The sequence below is a fragment of the Enhydra lutris genome, unplaced genomic scaffold (genome assembly GCF_002288905.1).
Source record: "Enhydra lutris kenyoni isolate GAN:26980312 unplaced genomic scaffold, ASM228890v2 scaffoldscaffold26, whole genome shotgun sequence".
NCBI classification, from domain to species: Eukaryota; Metazoa; Chordata; class Mammalia; order Carnivora; family Mustelidae; genus Enhydra; species Enhydra lutris.
This window is the reverse complement of record NW_019154110.1, coordinates 214,010-231,419: the sequence shown is the minus strand read 5'-3', so window position 1 is coordinate 231,419 and position 17,410 is coordinate 214,010. Positions and strand designations below refer to the sequence as shown.

The window sequence follows — 17,410 nt, the reverse complement described above, 5'->3', positions numbered from 1 at the left end:
GGAGTCAGGAGTAGGAGGTTGTTGCAGTGGGATTTCAGAGGGAACAGTAAGTTGGGAAATGGGGATCACAGATGAAGCTGGGGAAGTTCAGCTATAATTGGAAGGAAGGAAGTACTAAGGTGGGCAATGGGAAAACAGAAGACTAGAGGGGCTTTGGGTTTTGTTTTAGTTTTGTTTGAAGATGAGAAGAGTTTCATGTTTTAGATGCTGGTATGCAAACACCAACAAAAAGGAAGAAGGTTAAGGTGCCCACAAAAAGGAGATAGTTGATGGAGTGAGATACAAAAGAATGTGAGAAAATGAAAAAGTTATAGCAGAAATGAGTGATTTTCTATATAATAACATATTTATTAAGAGAATGTTCTCATTTAATTACTCATTGAAAGAGATAGGATATTATAATTAAGTACTGATAATAATAATTTCTTTTGTTAACAAATTGTTTCATTAATAATTGATTAAATTGCTGACAATGTCTACTCATGGTACTGCTTTAACACCTGCCCTCAAGGAACTGAAAATACACAGAAAATTATAATAAAATACATTAATTTATGCACAGCTTATTATGAAACCCAGAGATTTAACAATCACTTACCCACAGACCCTTCAAACATTGAAGACCAGGCCTGATTATTGCAATATTTATAAGGTTAAAATTAATAAATGTTTATAAATTTTTTCATTTATTCCTTCATCCAACAAATTTTTACTGAAGTCCTACTAAACATCCTAGTAAATGTCTATGCTGGACAGTAGGGCACAGAGAGAAAGAAGAACCCAGTCTGTTGTGGCAAAGTGCTGGAATGATGTTAGTTACTAATATGCAATCATTTTTATGCATTTTCATTTGGGATTTCTGACATTATTGTCAGAGGCATTAATTTCTCCTTTGACACTACTAGCATGAGAACTGCAAGAATCCTGGGGGGTTAAGCATAGACAAATACCACTAAATATAGTAATAATAATTCATTACATGCAAGTAGTACTTCCCAATTAACACAAATGAGACATTCCTGTATGGCCTACGGTATAGGCAACATTACTATTCTTCATTATACAGTTGAAAAACCTGAAGTACAATAGGACATCATTGCTCATTCAAGATCACAGTGTTAGAACAAATCCTAGAACTTGAAATCTGGAAGATTCCAGATGAGTAGACTATTTTAAATAATTTTGAATGAAGTTGCATAGAGACATTACAACTATTTGCAACACATTCTACTAAGATATAATATCATGCTCTTCTTTAATAAAATAAGAAGCATCTATTTCAAAGTTAGAACCAAACAATATGCTTAATAGCAAAACTCTAGAAGTATGTCCTCTGAACTCAAGGCCAAAGCTTCTTCATTATAGTGAAGGGAATTTACATAACTAAATTGTGATTTCAGTAGTTTGGAAAATTTTGCTAATTTAATAAGGCACCCCAAATTATCTTATTCATTTGAATTACTTTATCTGCTCTGATGACTCCTTGTTTCCAAGCTTCAGATGCACATATTCATCAGTCTAAGGGACCTTTCCACATGCAATGCAAACCAAACATATAAGTGGTTAAGCTCATCTTCTTGCCAGCCTTGCTATTCTTTTGATATTACCTCATTTGTATACCATCATCTGGTCTCCTAAGACTTAGAACTAGAGGTTATCAATTCTTTCCTTGACCCTTTCCTTTCAGCATCCTTGACTGTCCCATTCAGCATGCATCTGTGAGCCAGTAAAAATGAGCTGGAATGATTCACATATAATTGGAGTTCTGACACCCACTCTTTTTCATTCTTTTTTTTTTTTCTCTGAGATTACATTTCTACATATCTTTAAATTTTCTCACTCTGAAATTGGCCTTTCTCCTGACTGGCACCTGAAACTGGTGCTTAGCCTTGGTCTCTAGTGTTAGAACCTCAATTTTCCTCTGTAACTTTCTATACCCTGACCCCTCTCTGTTCTAGGTCAGGCCTTGAGATCCCCAGCTTTGGCCTCTTGCTTCATCTTGCTGTCCAGGCCTTTGGCAAGGAGGCCCACACAGAATTTTTCATTGCTCTGTAGGGTACATTTTATAGTCCTTACACTGGCTGTGAGAACTACATTGTTCCATATGAGTCAGGGATCTCAAGTCACCACAAACTGACCAGAATCACCAAATGCTTCAGAACCAGTTCTGAAAAGACCCCAGGGAAAAGGAGGTTTGGACCAGGCCTAGATTTAGCATGTCCATTTATGAACCTGGCAAAAGACAGTATTGTGTGCATAAGAAATACATCTGGCCACCATCTTCCCCCTGATCAGCACATAGGAACCTTCACTGGATGATCCAGTGTACTACCCGTAGTCCCTGATATCCTCCAACTGGAAACTTATTAGCATATCATCTCTCAGAGCAGTCAAACCCTATTGTCATGTATTAGCATAGCCACCATTTCTATTAATTCCATGCAACTTTCATTTCACCTACCTTCTTGGCATGTGTTATCCTGCTTAAAACTCATATCCAGGTAAATCATCTATAGAAAATGTCTAAATGGGAGGCAGGAGAGTTTCTTATACTGTAAAAGTATCACTTAAGGCCTGTGATCCTGATTGATAACTTTAGTTATCACCCAAACAGGATGAGTATAAAGGAGAACATACCTAGACACACCATGATCAGACTGCTGAACATAAAAGATAGTATTGAAAGCAGTCAGAGAAAACAGAAACATCACATATGGAAGACCAAAGATAAGAATGAGAACAGACCTCTTAGAGGGTATGCAGGCTGGAAGCAAATAGAGCAGGAGCTATAAAGTATTGAAAGAAAAAAAGCTGTCAACTCAGAGACATTAACCAGCAGAAGTATCTTTCAAAAATGAAGGTGAAAAAAGGATTTTCTCAGAGAAAAAATTAAGCAAAAAAGAATTTATCACCAGCAGATTTACACCATAAGGAATGTTAACGTTACATTCAGGAATGTAAATTGGTCCATCACTCTGAAATCAATCAATTTTATTCACCATGTCTGCTGACTAAACATGAAAAACCATATGATCTGTCAGAAAAATCATGTGCCAAACTCAACATTCATTCATGGTGGAAACTCATATGAAACTAGGAATAGAAGATAACTTTATTAGCTTGATAAAGGATATCTGCAAAGGACTTAGAGTTAACATCAGATTTAGTGGAGAAAGGCTGAATGTGTTCCCCCCTAAGATCAAGGACAAGGGAAGGAAGTTGGCACTCACAGCTACTATTTAACACTATTTTGGAAATTCTAGTTGGTACAAGGCAAGACAAAATTAAAAGTCCTACAGATTGGACAGAGGGTAAAGATATCCTCTTTGTTGAAAATCCCAATCTACCAAAATCTGTTAGAACTAATAAATGAGTTTGGTGAAGTAAAAGTATAAAGGTCAATACAGAATATACAATACAGAGTATGTAAAAATTAGTTGTATTTCAAATATATTAGCAAAAAAATTGAAAGTTGATATTAAAACAATACCACTTACAATATCATTAAAAACATGAAATAGGAATAAATCAGCCATATGAAATAGGAATAAATCAGCCATTCAAATGTCTTCTTTGGAGAAGTGTCTATTCATGTTCTCTGCCAATTTTTGACTTGATTATTTGCTTTTTGGGTGCTGAGTTTGAGAAGTTCTTTATAAATCTTGGATACCAGCCCTTTCTCTGCAGTGTCATTTGCAAATATCTTCTTCCATTCCCTGGGTTGCCTCCTTGTTTTGTTGACTGTTTCCTTTGCTATGCAGAAGCTTTTATCTTGATGAAATCCCAAGAGTTCATTTTTGCTTTTGTTTCCCTTGCCTTTGGAGGTGTGTGTTGAAAGAAGTTGCTGTGGCTGATGTTGAAGAGGTTACTGCCGATGATGACCTCTTCTAGAATTTTGATGGATTCTTGTCTCACATCGAGGCCTTTCATTCATTTAGAGTTTATCTTTGTGTAAGGTGTAAGCAAGTGGCTGAGTTCCATTTTAACAATGTTTATTCTCCAATCCATGAATGTGGAATTTTCTTCCATCTTTTTGTGTCTTCTTCAATTTCTTTTATGTTTTCTGTAGTTTCTAGCATATAGATCCTTTACTTCTTTGGTTATCTTATGGTCTTTGGTGCTATTGTAAATGGAATCAGTTCCCTAATTTCTCTTTCTATAGTTACATTGTTAGTGTATAGGAAAGCAACTGACTTTCGTGCATCGATTTTGTATCCTGCCACATTACTGAATTGCTGTATGAGTTCTAATATTTTGGGGTGGAGCCTTTTGGGTTTTCCATGTAAAGTATCATGTCATCTGTGAAGAGAAGGAGTTTGACTTTGTCTATGACAGTTTGAATACATTTTATTTCTTTTTGTTGTCTGATTGCTGAAGCTATCTAGTACATAGACTTCTAGTATTTTGTTGAATAATAGTGGTGAGAGTGGACATCCTTGTCATTATTCCTGATCTTATGGGAAAACCCACCGAGAATGAGAGAATGGCAACAATTAACAAGACAGGAAACCACAAATGTTGGAGAAGATGTGGAGAAAGGAGAACCCTCTTACACTATTGGTGGAAACGCAAGTTGGTATAGCCACTTTGGAAAACAGTATAGCAGTTCCTCAAATAGTTAAAAATAGAGCTATCCTATGCCCCAGAAATTGCACTACTGGGTATTTAACCAAAAGATTCAGATGTGGTGAAAAGAAGGGGCACACACACCCCAAATGTTCATAGCAGCAACGTCCACAATAGCTAAACTGTGGAAGGAACAGAGATGGCCTTCAATAGATGAATGGATAAAGAAGATGTGGTCCATATATACAATGGAATATTACTCAGCCATCAGAAAGGATGAATACCCATCATTTGCATCAACTTGGATGGAAATGGGGGAATGATGCTAAGTTTAATAAGTCAAGCAGAGAAAGACAATTATCATATCATATCATATCATATCATATCATATCATATACTTATATGTGGAACATAAGGAATAGCATGGAGGACTTTAGGAGAAGGAAGGGAAAAATGGAGGAGGGTGGAATTGGAGGGGGAGATGAACCATGAGAGACTCCAGGAAACAGACTGAGGGTTTCAGAGAGGAGGGGTGGGGAGAGATGGGTTGGCCTGGTGATGGATATTAAGGAAGGCATGTATTGCAATGAACACTGGGTGTTATATGCAAACAATGAATCATGGAACACTACAGCAAATAATAATGAAGTACTATATGGTGACTAACATAACATAAAAAAATAAATAAAAAAGAATAAATTAAATAAAATACATGCAAGACTTATACACTGAAAACTATAAAACATTGCTGAAAGAAATATAAAAAGACCTAAATGAATGGAGAGATATAGATCAGAAAACTCAATATTGTTAATATAAATTCTTCCCAAATTGATCTATAGATCTTGGCATGTGTTTTATAGAAATTGGCAGTCTGATTCTACATTTTATATGAAAAAACCAAAACCTAGAGTCATCAAAATAACTTAGAAAAAGAATAACAAATTTGGGGGACACAAGCTACTTGATTTCAGGACTTACTACTAAACTACAGTAATCAAGACCATGCGTATTGGTGTAAAGAAAACACATTGATCAATGGAATAAAATAGAGAGACTGGAAGTGCACCCATACATATATGGGCAATTGATTTTTGTCAAAGTTGCCAAAAAATAGTCTTTTCAACAGGTGCTGAAACAAAGTACATCCATATGAAAAAAAAATCATAAACCCAAATCTTGCCTGGAACCATATTAAAAAAAAAAAAAAAAAAAACCCCCCCCCCCCCCCCGCCCCAAACCCTCAAAATGGATCCTAAATCTAAGTGGAAGCACTAACACTATAAAGTTTCTGGGGGGAAAAAAAACGGAGAAACACATTTGTGACTTTAGATTAGACAAAAATTTCTTAGATAAGACACAGAAAGCATGAATCAAAAAATGGTAAATTGTACATCATCAAAACTTAAAATGTCATTTATTCAAAAGAAACTGTTAAGAAATGAAAAATACAAGACTGGGAAAGCATTTGCAAAACAGTTATCTGATAAAAGGCTAGTATCCAGAATATATAAAGAATTCTACAATTCAATAAGAAGTAGGAAAGCCATCCAATTTGGATAGGGGGCAAATTATTTAAACTAACACTTCATCCAAGACATATGATGGTGAATAAGCACATGAACAGATGCTCAATATCACTGAGGAAATACAAAGTTAAATCACAATGAGATACTATTACATACCTAAGAGTTAATGTTAAAAATTCTGATATCAAGTTTTAAAAATATCAATAAGTCAGTTATTTTTTATTATAAAAGATACATATCATAAAAGCATATATATTACATAAATATCTATGAGTTTATATTTCTGTATTGGATAGGCAATCTGAAGAATGAACTAGAGAAAAGCAGAGACAAGGAACTCATTATAGTATTTGAGTCCCCAGATCCATGTTTTCTAGATGTTCAGCTAGTCATCTTGCCCTTGTGTTACCCTGTCCTTCTTAGAGCAGTTAGAATGGCCAAAATCAGCAAGAGAGGAAAAAACCTATGTTGGAAAGGATGTGGAGAAAGGGGAACACTCTTACATTGTTGGTGGGAATGCAAATTGATATTAAGTTTTGATTGAGAAATGGAATCTCACACTTTGCTGGTAGGAATGCAAATGGTGTAGTTACTTTGGAAGACAGTTTGACTGTTTCTTAGAAGAAATAAAATCCACTATATAGTCCAGCATTTATACTCTTGGTATTTTTCAAGGAGAAATGAAGACATATATCCACCCAAAGAACTGTATGCACATATTTATTGTAGATTTATTTGCAATGGCTAAAATCTGAAAACAACCCAGATGTTCATTAACTAGTGATTAGGTAAACAAATTGCTGTATATCCATACAGTGGCATACTACTTAGTAAAAAAAGGGCTGGACTACAGTAAAGTCAACATGGATAACCTCAAAAGGATTATGCTAGTTGAATGAATCCACTAATAAAAAGTCTACATACTGTATGATTTATGACAATCTGAAAGAAGCAAAGACATAGGGACAGAAGCCAGATCAGAGGTTGCCATGGGCTACGGTGCAGAAAGGGGATTGTCTGCAAGGGGGCAGAAGGCAACTTTTTGGAGTGGTTGAAATATTTTATATATTGATGATATGGTAGATACATGATTGTAAACTTTGATCAAAATTCATCAAAATTCACAACTGAAATTATACATTAGTTAACCCAACTTTTTTTAAAGTTTTACCTTAAAAAACCCAATGTGATATATAAATGAGAGAAAAAGCACCAGAATCAGCTCAGCTGGGGCCCTGCCTGAGCTTCACCACAGCCCACTCTCTGGCCTTGCCAACTTATATAACTCCTCTGGATCTATTTCCATCTGTAACACGGGGCTATTACCTTTCCTCCTCTCTTGGAGACGTTAATAGCCTGGAATGGTGTCATAAATCTAATATTTCTTTAATAGAATCCAAAATACTAGGCAGATGAGAGAAACCCTTAAACCCTTAAACTGAGGTTGCTTGTCTGCCTTTGGCTTCTTGTGCAATCCCTGAGAGAGTTAATTTTTAGGGACTGTAGGAGCTTGTTTGCAGCCAAATAGAGCACCAGGATAGACTCTCTGGGCTCCTGCCTCACACCTTTTATAAGCCTTTGGAGACAGGTCACCTAGAGTCAGCTTAGCACTCACCCCATCTCTACAAGTCCCCAGCCAGGAGTAGCACCCAGAGTACTCACAGAAAGGTAAGTCCCACCATGATACTTCCACTGCTCCAGAGCTCCTAGTTTCCTTCCATCTTGAGTAAGGGGGGGGATGGACATCATTTATGATCTTCATATGGCTTTTTCCTTGTTGATAGAACAAAGAACTGAGGGATACTTGGATTCAGGAAAGGTAGGGAAATATCATGGTGAGGTTTTCCACTCTGAGTCACTGAAAGATGGAAGGTCAGGGCTTCCAAATAGAGGGACATCAGAGGGAACTGACTGGGGTAAAGAGTAGGGGAAAGAAGAGTCTGGGAGAGCCAAGAAGGCTATTTAGGTTGGTCAGGGCAGAGTAACCTGTATTTATAGAATCTCACACCTTTAAGTAAACCTAGAGATAATATGGTATCCCCTTTCATACTACAGAAGGAAAAAGGGATGGATGGATGGATAGATGGATGGACAGACAGGTTAATGGCAAGGGCCTTGGGAACCAACAAGGGCTGGCAGAAAAAGAACAAGTTCTTCATTCAGAACAAACTCTTGCATATGTGATCTTTGATGAGTTAAATTTTTTGAGCCTCACCTTTCTCATTTGTAAAATGATTACCTTTCTTCAAGACTATCTGTAAAGTTTAAATGTAACATATAATGTACTAACGTATAACAGAGTATACATTTATAGAAACATTAGCTTTCTGTTTTATTTTTCTTTTCATTCCTTCTTTTCTCCCTCCATCCCTCCCTTCTTTTTTCCCCCATTTTTCCTTTCTCAAAGTCCCAATGCTAGTAGAAACTTGTTTATAACACAAATAACATAAGCACCTGGACTCCAACTCCACAGCTCTTTCAGCTGTGCTGAGTTGTCATTCTTGTAAACCAGAAGAATGGAGGGGGCAGGGAAAAGAGAGAGAGTGAGAGAAGGAAGAAGAAGGGGGAGAAGAGGGGGAGAGAGAAAGGGAGAGTGGGAGTTTGTGCATGGCTTCATGGAGAGAAAGAACTACATATAGCGTATTGGAAGAGAGAACTCGAGGGGAACTGACCCTTGTATGAAAGGCAGGGTGGGACATGATTGAAGAAGTGGGGAGTGGACAAATACATCCAGGATGAAGAGGCATTGCTGCTGCTTAGAGCAAGAATGAACTCTTGCCCCTGTGCTATGTGACACCGGGCTGTGTCGCTGCTATGATTTCAAACCCAGATTGGGCTTAATATTAAGCTAAGAAAATCCAACTGTGAGGACATTTCCTATGGTGACACTATGGATCCCTGCAAATATCTTCTCTCTCCTCACCAAATAACCTGCATCCACAAATTGCCTGTCCCAGCGGTGGCAGGTGTTGGGGTATTCCTTTTTTCCCCCCTCTTTGTCTTTTAGTTTCAAAGGTAGAATTTAGTGATTCATCAGTTGCATATAGCACCCAGTGTTCATTACACCAAGTGCTCTCTTTAGTGCCCATCACCCAGTCATCCCATCTCCCCACCCATCTCCCCACCAACAATCCTGTTTGTTTCCTAAAGTTCAGCATCTCCAGCATTCTGGAAGAGCATAATCAGGAGACATGTATCTCCTGCTTAGGGCAAAGGAGGCATTGTCACTCTGCACTGTGTCTGAGTCTAGCTCTTGGTAGAGTTAAAGTTTGCCCAAGACTGGAGTTGTGATAGAAAAGTGTACCCAAGTGTACAGTGTCTGAGAGGTTTGTGGCTGACTTCCTACTGTGAGGATCAGTGGTGGTCATAGGTGGGAGGTAGATTCTGGAAAGGAAGACAAAACCTGTGAGAAGCTAGCAGTTTTCTTTCTCCAAAAGAGGGTCAGTATTGGCCCAAAAGATTGCCAACAGTTTTCACAGGAAAGGACAGAATGGAGGTGCCAGGGGTAGTGTAGAGTCTCCTGTGGTAGCCTATTAGCATAATCTGCATTCTTTGTCTTGTGCTGTTGATTCCAAGTAGCCCTCTAGTGTGATTTCTGGCAAGCTGCTCCTCATAATGGTTCAGCTCCCCACCCCTTTCTCCATTTGCAGGTTATTAATTGTCTCATCAGAGGAGGGGAAGATCAATTAAAAACTGGGGTGGATAAGGAGGACTTCCTTGAGATGATGGGGCAATGCCCCAGGACTGAGCCTTGAAGGATGGAGTTTTGACATGTGGAATGGAAGAGTGTTCTAATTTGAAAGGAGAACTAGCACAGTCATGGACAAAGTGTGGCCCAGCAGAGCAAGAGTCCAGCAGAAGGGGTCCCATAGTTACCTTTCCAGAGCTATTGATGCAGTCACACTGAAGAACTTTTGACATCATGGGTTGATTCCTCAGTTGTCTGGGCACTTGTTGGGAAAACCAACGTGCTACCATGTGCAATTGAGTGGAAACTAGCTGTATGTTCCCTGGGATTTCAAATCCCCTCTTTTCCCTTGGAAAAGCTCCTGATCTCTGACCCCACGCCCTAAAAAATCATCAGTCTTCTCCATATCACTTAATAGGACCTTCAGTTGCTCAGGCAAAGAATCTTGGAATCATCCCTGTGCCTTCTCTTTCTCTCATACCTCATGCCCAATCTATTAGTTCCACACCAAAATATGTGCAGAATCTTACTTCATTTAACAAATAAACAATTATTGAATAGAAGAGTGGATGGATGGATGGATGGATGGGATCCTGACCTCTTTGAATAGTTGTGGTGATGACAAGACCTGAAGACTTAGAAATATCTTTCCTTTCTTTGTCACACAAAATGTCATTTATAAGACATCAGTAACAATATATCCAAGTTCTGTAAGAGGCTGTACAAAGTTAAATTGTGGATTTGGGGGAGTCAGACAGTCTTGGGTTTGAGGACTGGGCTACTTATTTAACCTTTTAAAAACCTAAGTGTCCTGATAATATAGATATAATAGCAGTTACCCCATAGAGCCCTGTGAAAATTAAATAAGAAATTTAATATGAAGTTCTTAGCACAATACTCATAGTTTACACTTTAAAAACATTGTCCATGCTCTCTTAAATTGCCTTCATGACTTCCATATTTAGCCTCTGAGTATTTCTGTATTTTGGTCTGCTCCTCGATCCTTTCCTTCTCACTCTCTCTTGCATCTCTTTTTTATTTCATCCTCCTACTGTTCTTTATGCTGTTGCTACTCTCCTATAATCTGCTTTCTAGAACCTTATACATTCATCTATTCATTGAGCTAGTCAAAACTACTATTCAATCACTCTATACTAACACAACCTCAATAGCTATTAAAAATGTTGTGAGGTAGCCACTGTCCTATACCACAGAGTAGTTTCTTCTGCCCCAGTCCCTTCCTGGAATCCCCTGGACTTGAGTCTGAAAAAGCAATTGAAGTGTTCATGTCTGGCATCATGGTGGCCTCCAGGAGACCACTCAAGCTCTAGGCTGGTAGGTGCTCACGCCACAATCCCCAACATCCAGTAGTCTCAGATTAGGTGCCTACTATATATCTCTCTCCCCCTTTGGCAGGTTCAGGTCTTCTCCCACTGCAGAGATCAGAAGCAGCCTATGGAGCCAGGTGCCTGGGGCAATAGGACAACTGTCACTGAGTTCATCCTTCTTGGCCTGACAGAAAACACAAGACTGCAACCCATCCTTTTTGTCATCTTCCTCTTTGCCTATGTAGTCACTGTTGGAGGCAACCTCAGTATTCTGGCTGCCATCTTTGTGGAGCCCAAACTCCACACGCTCACGTACTACTTCCTGGGGAATTTGTCTCTGCTAGATATTGGATGCATCACTGTCATTGTCCCTCCGATGCTGGCATGTCTCCTGGACCATCAGTGCAGAGTCCCCTCTGCTGCCTGCATTTCACAGTTATTCTTGTTCCATCTCCTGGCTGGTGTGGACTGTCACCTCCTGACAGTCATGCCTATGACCACTACCTGGCCATCTGTCAACCCCTCACCTACAGCACCCGCATGAGCTGTGAAGTCCAAGGAGCCCTGGTGGGCATTTGCTGCACCATTTCCTTTATCAAAGTTCTGACTCACACAGTAGCTATATCTATGCTTGACTTCTGTGGCCCTAATGTGGTCAATCACTTCTACTGTGACCTCCCACCCCTTTTCCAGCTCCCCTGCTCCAGCACCCATGTCAATGGGCAGCTGCTTTTTGTGGAGGCCACTTTCATGGGGGTGTTCCCCATGATCCTCATCTCAGTGTCCTATGCCCATGTCACCACTGCAGTGCTACGAATCTGTTCAACGGAGGGGAGGAAGAAGGTCTTCTCCACATGTGGCTCCCACCTCACCGTAGTCTGTATCCTTTATGGAACTGACTTCTTCAGTTACATGCATCTGGGCTCGGTGTCAGCTTCAGATAAGCACAAGGGGATTGGGATCCTCAACACTATCCTTAGCCACATGCTGAACCCAGTCATCTACAGCCTCCAGAACCCGGATGTGCAGGGTGCCCTGAAAAGGGTGTTGATGGGGAAGTGACCACCTGAATGAGAAAGGGGGTATCAGTATGCCCCTAGAGCACCCACTGACTGTCTCATGCTGAAGGTGTGGATGTGGACAGTGGGGATCCTCAGGGGTGGCAGGAAGGATAGGAAGAAAGTAGATAGTATGGACCAGAGTAGAATATGGTTTATCTTGGACTGGGGGGAAAAGTTAAAGCTGGTGGAAGATGGATCAAAGAGAGGTAGGAGAAAAGCATAATGCGTGTCAGGAAATGGGATGGAAATTGGCTATTTTTAAAAATTTAATGAGTATTTAATTGAAATGTTTAAAATGCTAATAAAAGCAAAATGTTTGCATCCTCCACCCACCATTTAAGATAAAAATATATTTGTACTGGTGAATGGGTATGGTTTTTAAAAGATTCTTCTTCAGGAAATAAACCCAGGACTGTGAAACTAAATTGAGGTTTGACATAGCCTAGGAATAAAGTGTTAGGACCCACCAGCATCTTCTTCAGAGCAACATTATCAAATACTTGTTTCCAAAGCCAGGGTCTCCATCCTGAGTAACCATTAGGGGGAACACCACATTTTCATGGCCGTGTGTGAGCTAGCTGACTCACAACTCCTCCACCAAAAACTGAGGATGGATATCACATGTTTCAGGAGAAGAAGCACCCAGAATAGCAAGTTTTTTTTTTAATTGGCAAAAATACAATTTTGTACAAATTTTGTACAAAATACAATATACAATACACAAAATACAGTCAGTATATATATTGATATATAATGGGCATTCTGTTTAATATGTGTAGATACTAAGCAAAGGTGAGGAGGGAAAGGAAAATAGAGGGAGATAGTGTTCGCAGTTTACCAGTGAATGAGTATTAGAAACCAGGGTTTTACAAAAATAGCAAAGCTAAGGCAATCCAGAGAAGAACAGTGAATAGAATAAATGCCCATTTCATGTCCTGTCATGGCTATCTCTAGAATTTTTTCTGTGAACCATTTCAGACACTTCCTGGCCCAGAAGTTTTGAAGTCTGAGAAGAGTGACCTTACTTGGCATGCTTATTAATTGCTTGAGGAGGGCAGCATGGAACCCTGAAGAATATTTCTTAATCAAATGGATCTACAGTCATTCTCCAAGTCCAGTCACCTACTAGGTCCTGCTAAACAGTCCCTAACACTCTCTTCTACCCACACCTTTGTCCTCCTGCAGGCAACTGCTTCCTGATTCAGGCCTGTGCCATCCAGTCCCACTGGGGCTCCCGCAGTGACCTCTGAGCCTATACTCTCCTCCTCACTAGCTGCTTCCCACGCCTGCCTGATTAACCCCTGGAGATATATCTGTCCCATGGCATTCCACCCTGAAAAGCCACTGATTTCACTGATTTCTGACCACCATATCACATCCAGACCTCTGTGGTGTGCACAGCCCTCCCTCCATCATCTCTTCCTGCTTCAGTCTTGAACTCTTAGCCACAACCTCTCACTCAGGGAGGGCTTCTCCTTGCTAGGTGACTCCTCTGACAGACTGTGTTCTGAGCAGCAAGATGCCATCATCAACTTTTCTGGATTCCCTGCATCCTCTTTTGCTCTCCCCACTACATCATAAGCTCCTGAAAGACAAACTATTTTTAATATCATACTGTGTCCTCCAAATACCTAGCATAGTCCTGAGTACAGAAAACAATTTTGCAGACTGATTAATTAGTAATAGCAAGCATGACCTATGAAAAGAAATTTGTTTTCTACAGGGGAGACCAGTGTAACTGCTAGATGTTTTCAAAATGCTAAAGGTACAGCCATTTTGGAAAACTATAGAGTTTCTCAAAGAGTAAAAATAGAGCTACCCTATGACTCAGCAATGGCACTACTGGGCATTTATCTCAAAGATACAGATGTGGTGAGAAGAAGGGCCATATGCACCCCAATGTTCATAGCAGCAATGTCTACAATAGCCAAACTGTGGAAGGAGCCAAGATGCCCATCAACAGGCAAATGGATGAAGAAGAAGTGGTTCATATACACAATGGAATATTACTCAGCCATCAGAAAGGATGAATACCCACCATTTGCATTGATATGGATGGAACTGGAGGAGATTATGCTGAGTGAAATAAGTCAAGCAGAGAAAGACAATTATCATATGGTTTCACTTATTTATGGAACATAAGGAATAGCATGAAGGACATTAGGAGAAGGAAGGAAAAAATGAAGAGGGGTATTTAGAGGGGGAGATGAAGCATGAGAGACTATGGACTCCGGGAAACAAACTGAGGGTTTTGAGGGGGAGCAGGGTAGAGGGATGGCTCAGCCCAGGAATGGGGATTAAGGAAGGCCCAGATTGCATGGAGTACTGGGTGTTATATGCAAACAAGGAATCATGGAACACTACATCAAAAACTAGTGATGTACTGTATGGTGACTAATGTAATATAATAAAAAAAGTATTTAAAAAAAAGTACCATTATTTTAAAAAAACTGCATGGTGTCCTGGTGGTGACAGTGCAGTTCCAGGCTCAGAACCCCTCTGCGTCCTGTGGCTGCAGGGCCAGGGCCAAAAGAGGAGGCCAAAGGCCCCATAACAGCTCAGAGAAGGTGGCCCAATGCCTACCCGCCAGATGCATTCAGGGTCAGCAGGCCTTCAGGCACGAGCTGTGTTCTCTGCATCTTCCATCTCCACAAACCTAATCCGCAGTGCTCTTTGCAAACGAGGCAAGGTGCTTCTTCGATTTTGGATGCCAGATGAATACAAGCCACAGCAACAATCTGAAAGAACCCCTTACTCAATAACAAGTTGTTAGATTATAGCACTATCCAATGCAGTTAGGAAAAAGGGGCCCTCTCGAAGTTTAATGAACTCACTGTGATGAAGAAATTGCAGGACACAACTGGGACAACTTTTGGTGAAATTAAAGTATGATTCACATTTCTAGGTCCCCCCCCCAAATACCCCAAAGGTCCAATATTAGGGGGATATAAAGAAATAAAAGGAAAGGAAAAACAAAACAAAACAAAAAACAAAACTTTTCACTTGGTAAAATAAAGACAATCATTGAGTTTGATGTAAAAGAGAGAAGCTTTCCTGAGTGCTTATGAACCATATCATCTCTCCTCAGAACTAAGAGACACTGCCTGAAGCTAAGACAAAGAAGAGTCTCCTTCCTGCAGAGAATTAGAAAAAGAGCATTGGGTGTGCCTGGGTGACTCAGTTGGTTAAGCAACTGCCTTCAGCACAGATCATGATCCTGGAGTCCCAGGACTGAGCCCCACATTGGGCTCTCTGCTTCTTCCTCTGACTTCTCCCCTCTCACTCTCTCTCTCAAATAAGTAAATAAAATCTTAAACAAAAGAAAAAAAAGAGAGCTATTAGTTGCACAAGCTGACCATCAAGCCAGGGCATGAAATTTGATAACACCCAGAAACCAGGATCATCAAGCACATTACAGAGGAGGGGTTATAATGAATAAGTAATCGTATGTTATGACAAAGTGTTATCTTTCTCTAATTCATGTTCTGAAGTGAATAGTTTGTTTTAGGACTACCTTTAGGTACTGTGAATATTGTTATTTACCCTAAGTCGTATCATGTCTCAGAAAGCTACTCCCCCAGTGAAATCTGAAGTAAATAGCTTTTAACTCTGCTATGCAAATATGAGTTATTCATGTTTCACGTGAATAATTTGAATAGAAAGCATATTTTTGGTTAAGAAATGTGAATGCATTAACATGAGAAGATGTATAGCATCTATTGCTAAACTGAGAAAGTGATGATAATGTGATATGTGTATGTGTGTGGGGCAAAAAAATCCTGGACAACAAACCTTGGCCTATAGATGGTGATTCCCTCCATGGAGGAAGGTAGGACTGAGAGCTATGGGAAGTGGAGAAGCACTTTGCTTTTATGCTATCTACTTTTATTTGAGGTGTTTTTTTTACTGGATTCTGTAATTAAAAAAAAACATACAAGGGATGCCTGGGTGACTCAGTCAGTTAAGTGTCTGCCTTCTGCTCAGGTCATGATCCCGGGGTCCTGGAATTGAACCCCACATTGAGCTCCCTGATTGGCGGAGAGTCTGCTTCTCCCTCTCACTTGTGCTCTTTTGCGCTCTCTCTCAAATAAATAAGTAGAATCTTTAAGAAAATTAAAAACAAAAAAATTGTTTAAATTTAATTAGCCAAGTTATAGTACATTATTAGTTTTTGATATAATATTCAGTGATTCATTAGTTGAGTCTAATACCCAGCGCTCATCATATCACATGACCTCCTTAATGCCCATCACCCAGTTACCCCATCTCCCCACCCTCTTCCCTTTCCCCAACCCTCAGTTTGTTTCCTTGGAGTCAAGAGTCTTATATGGCTTGTTTCACTCTCTGATTTCTTCCCATTCAGTTTTCCCTCCTTTCCCCTATTGTACTCTGTGCTGTTTCTTATATTCCACATATGAGTGAAACCATATGATAATTGTGTGTTGATCAGAGGAACACAATCAGAAAAAAAAATTTAAAAAGTACCAATGGTGACAATGTGGAGCTGGGAGGGTAAGATGAACTGACATATTCCAGATGTCATCAGTTACTTTGTGAACTTTTTTTTTTTTTTACTTTTTTTTACTTTGTGAACTTTTGAGGACATCCAGGATCCATGTGTCAAGCACAACAGATGTCATTTCATACATACTGGGCATCTACATACAAGTACTTGGAAATGCTTTCCTACACACCCCGTGTTGCCTCCTTCCCCACATCTATCCTACCATCCAGAGGCTTAATCATTTGTCCAACACAGAGAGAGGTACTCTTAGGACTCAAGAGAACTATAACAGTAGTTCATTTTCTCTTATTATTCTATTAGCATATAACAGTATTTACAAAGCAATTTGAAATCTGTTCTCATTTGAATGTTGCAACTGCACAATTGAATGTCACCCAAAACCAGGGCCAGGATTGCAGAGTAAGAAGACCAGTTCCTATTATTCCTACTTTGTAGATTAAAAAAAAAAAAAAAAAAAAAAAAAGCACAGGTACAAACAGGCTAAGTGATTTCCCAGAGACCAGAGGTTTAAAAGGTAAGACAACCTCTGAGTGCTGACTCCTGGCCCAGCATCTTTGTCTCCCTCCCCACCCACTTCTAGTAAATCACCAAAAAACTCAAAACTGAATAGTGATACTGACTCTAGATACAGTGAGTCTCAGAAATGGGAAAGGCTGTATAGTTGAGTGAAGAGAGCCTTAGACAGGACATCTGGAGACCTGGGTTCTAATCCA

General features: G+C 39.6%; 1 protein-coding gene across 1 annotated transcript; it reads left to right on the top strand.

The window, feature by feature from the left end:
- The first annotated feature begins 11,235 nt into the window (after positions 1-11,235).
- LOC111151689 (olfactory receptor 139-like) lies at positions 11,236-12,173 on the top strand. The gene is given in 2 exon segments (XM_022509827.1): positions 11,236-11,599; positions 11,602-12,173. Coding segments are annotated over 2 exon segments (933 nt in total). The 5' UTR covers positions 11,236-11,238.
- Positions 12,174-17,410: the final 5,237 nt, after the last annotated feature.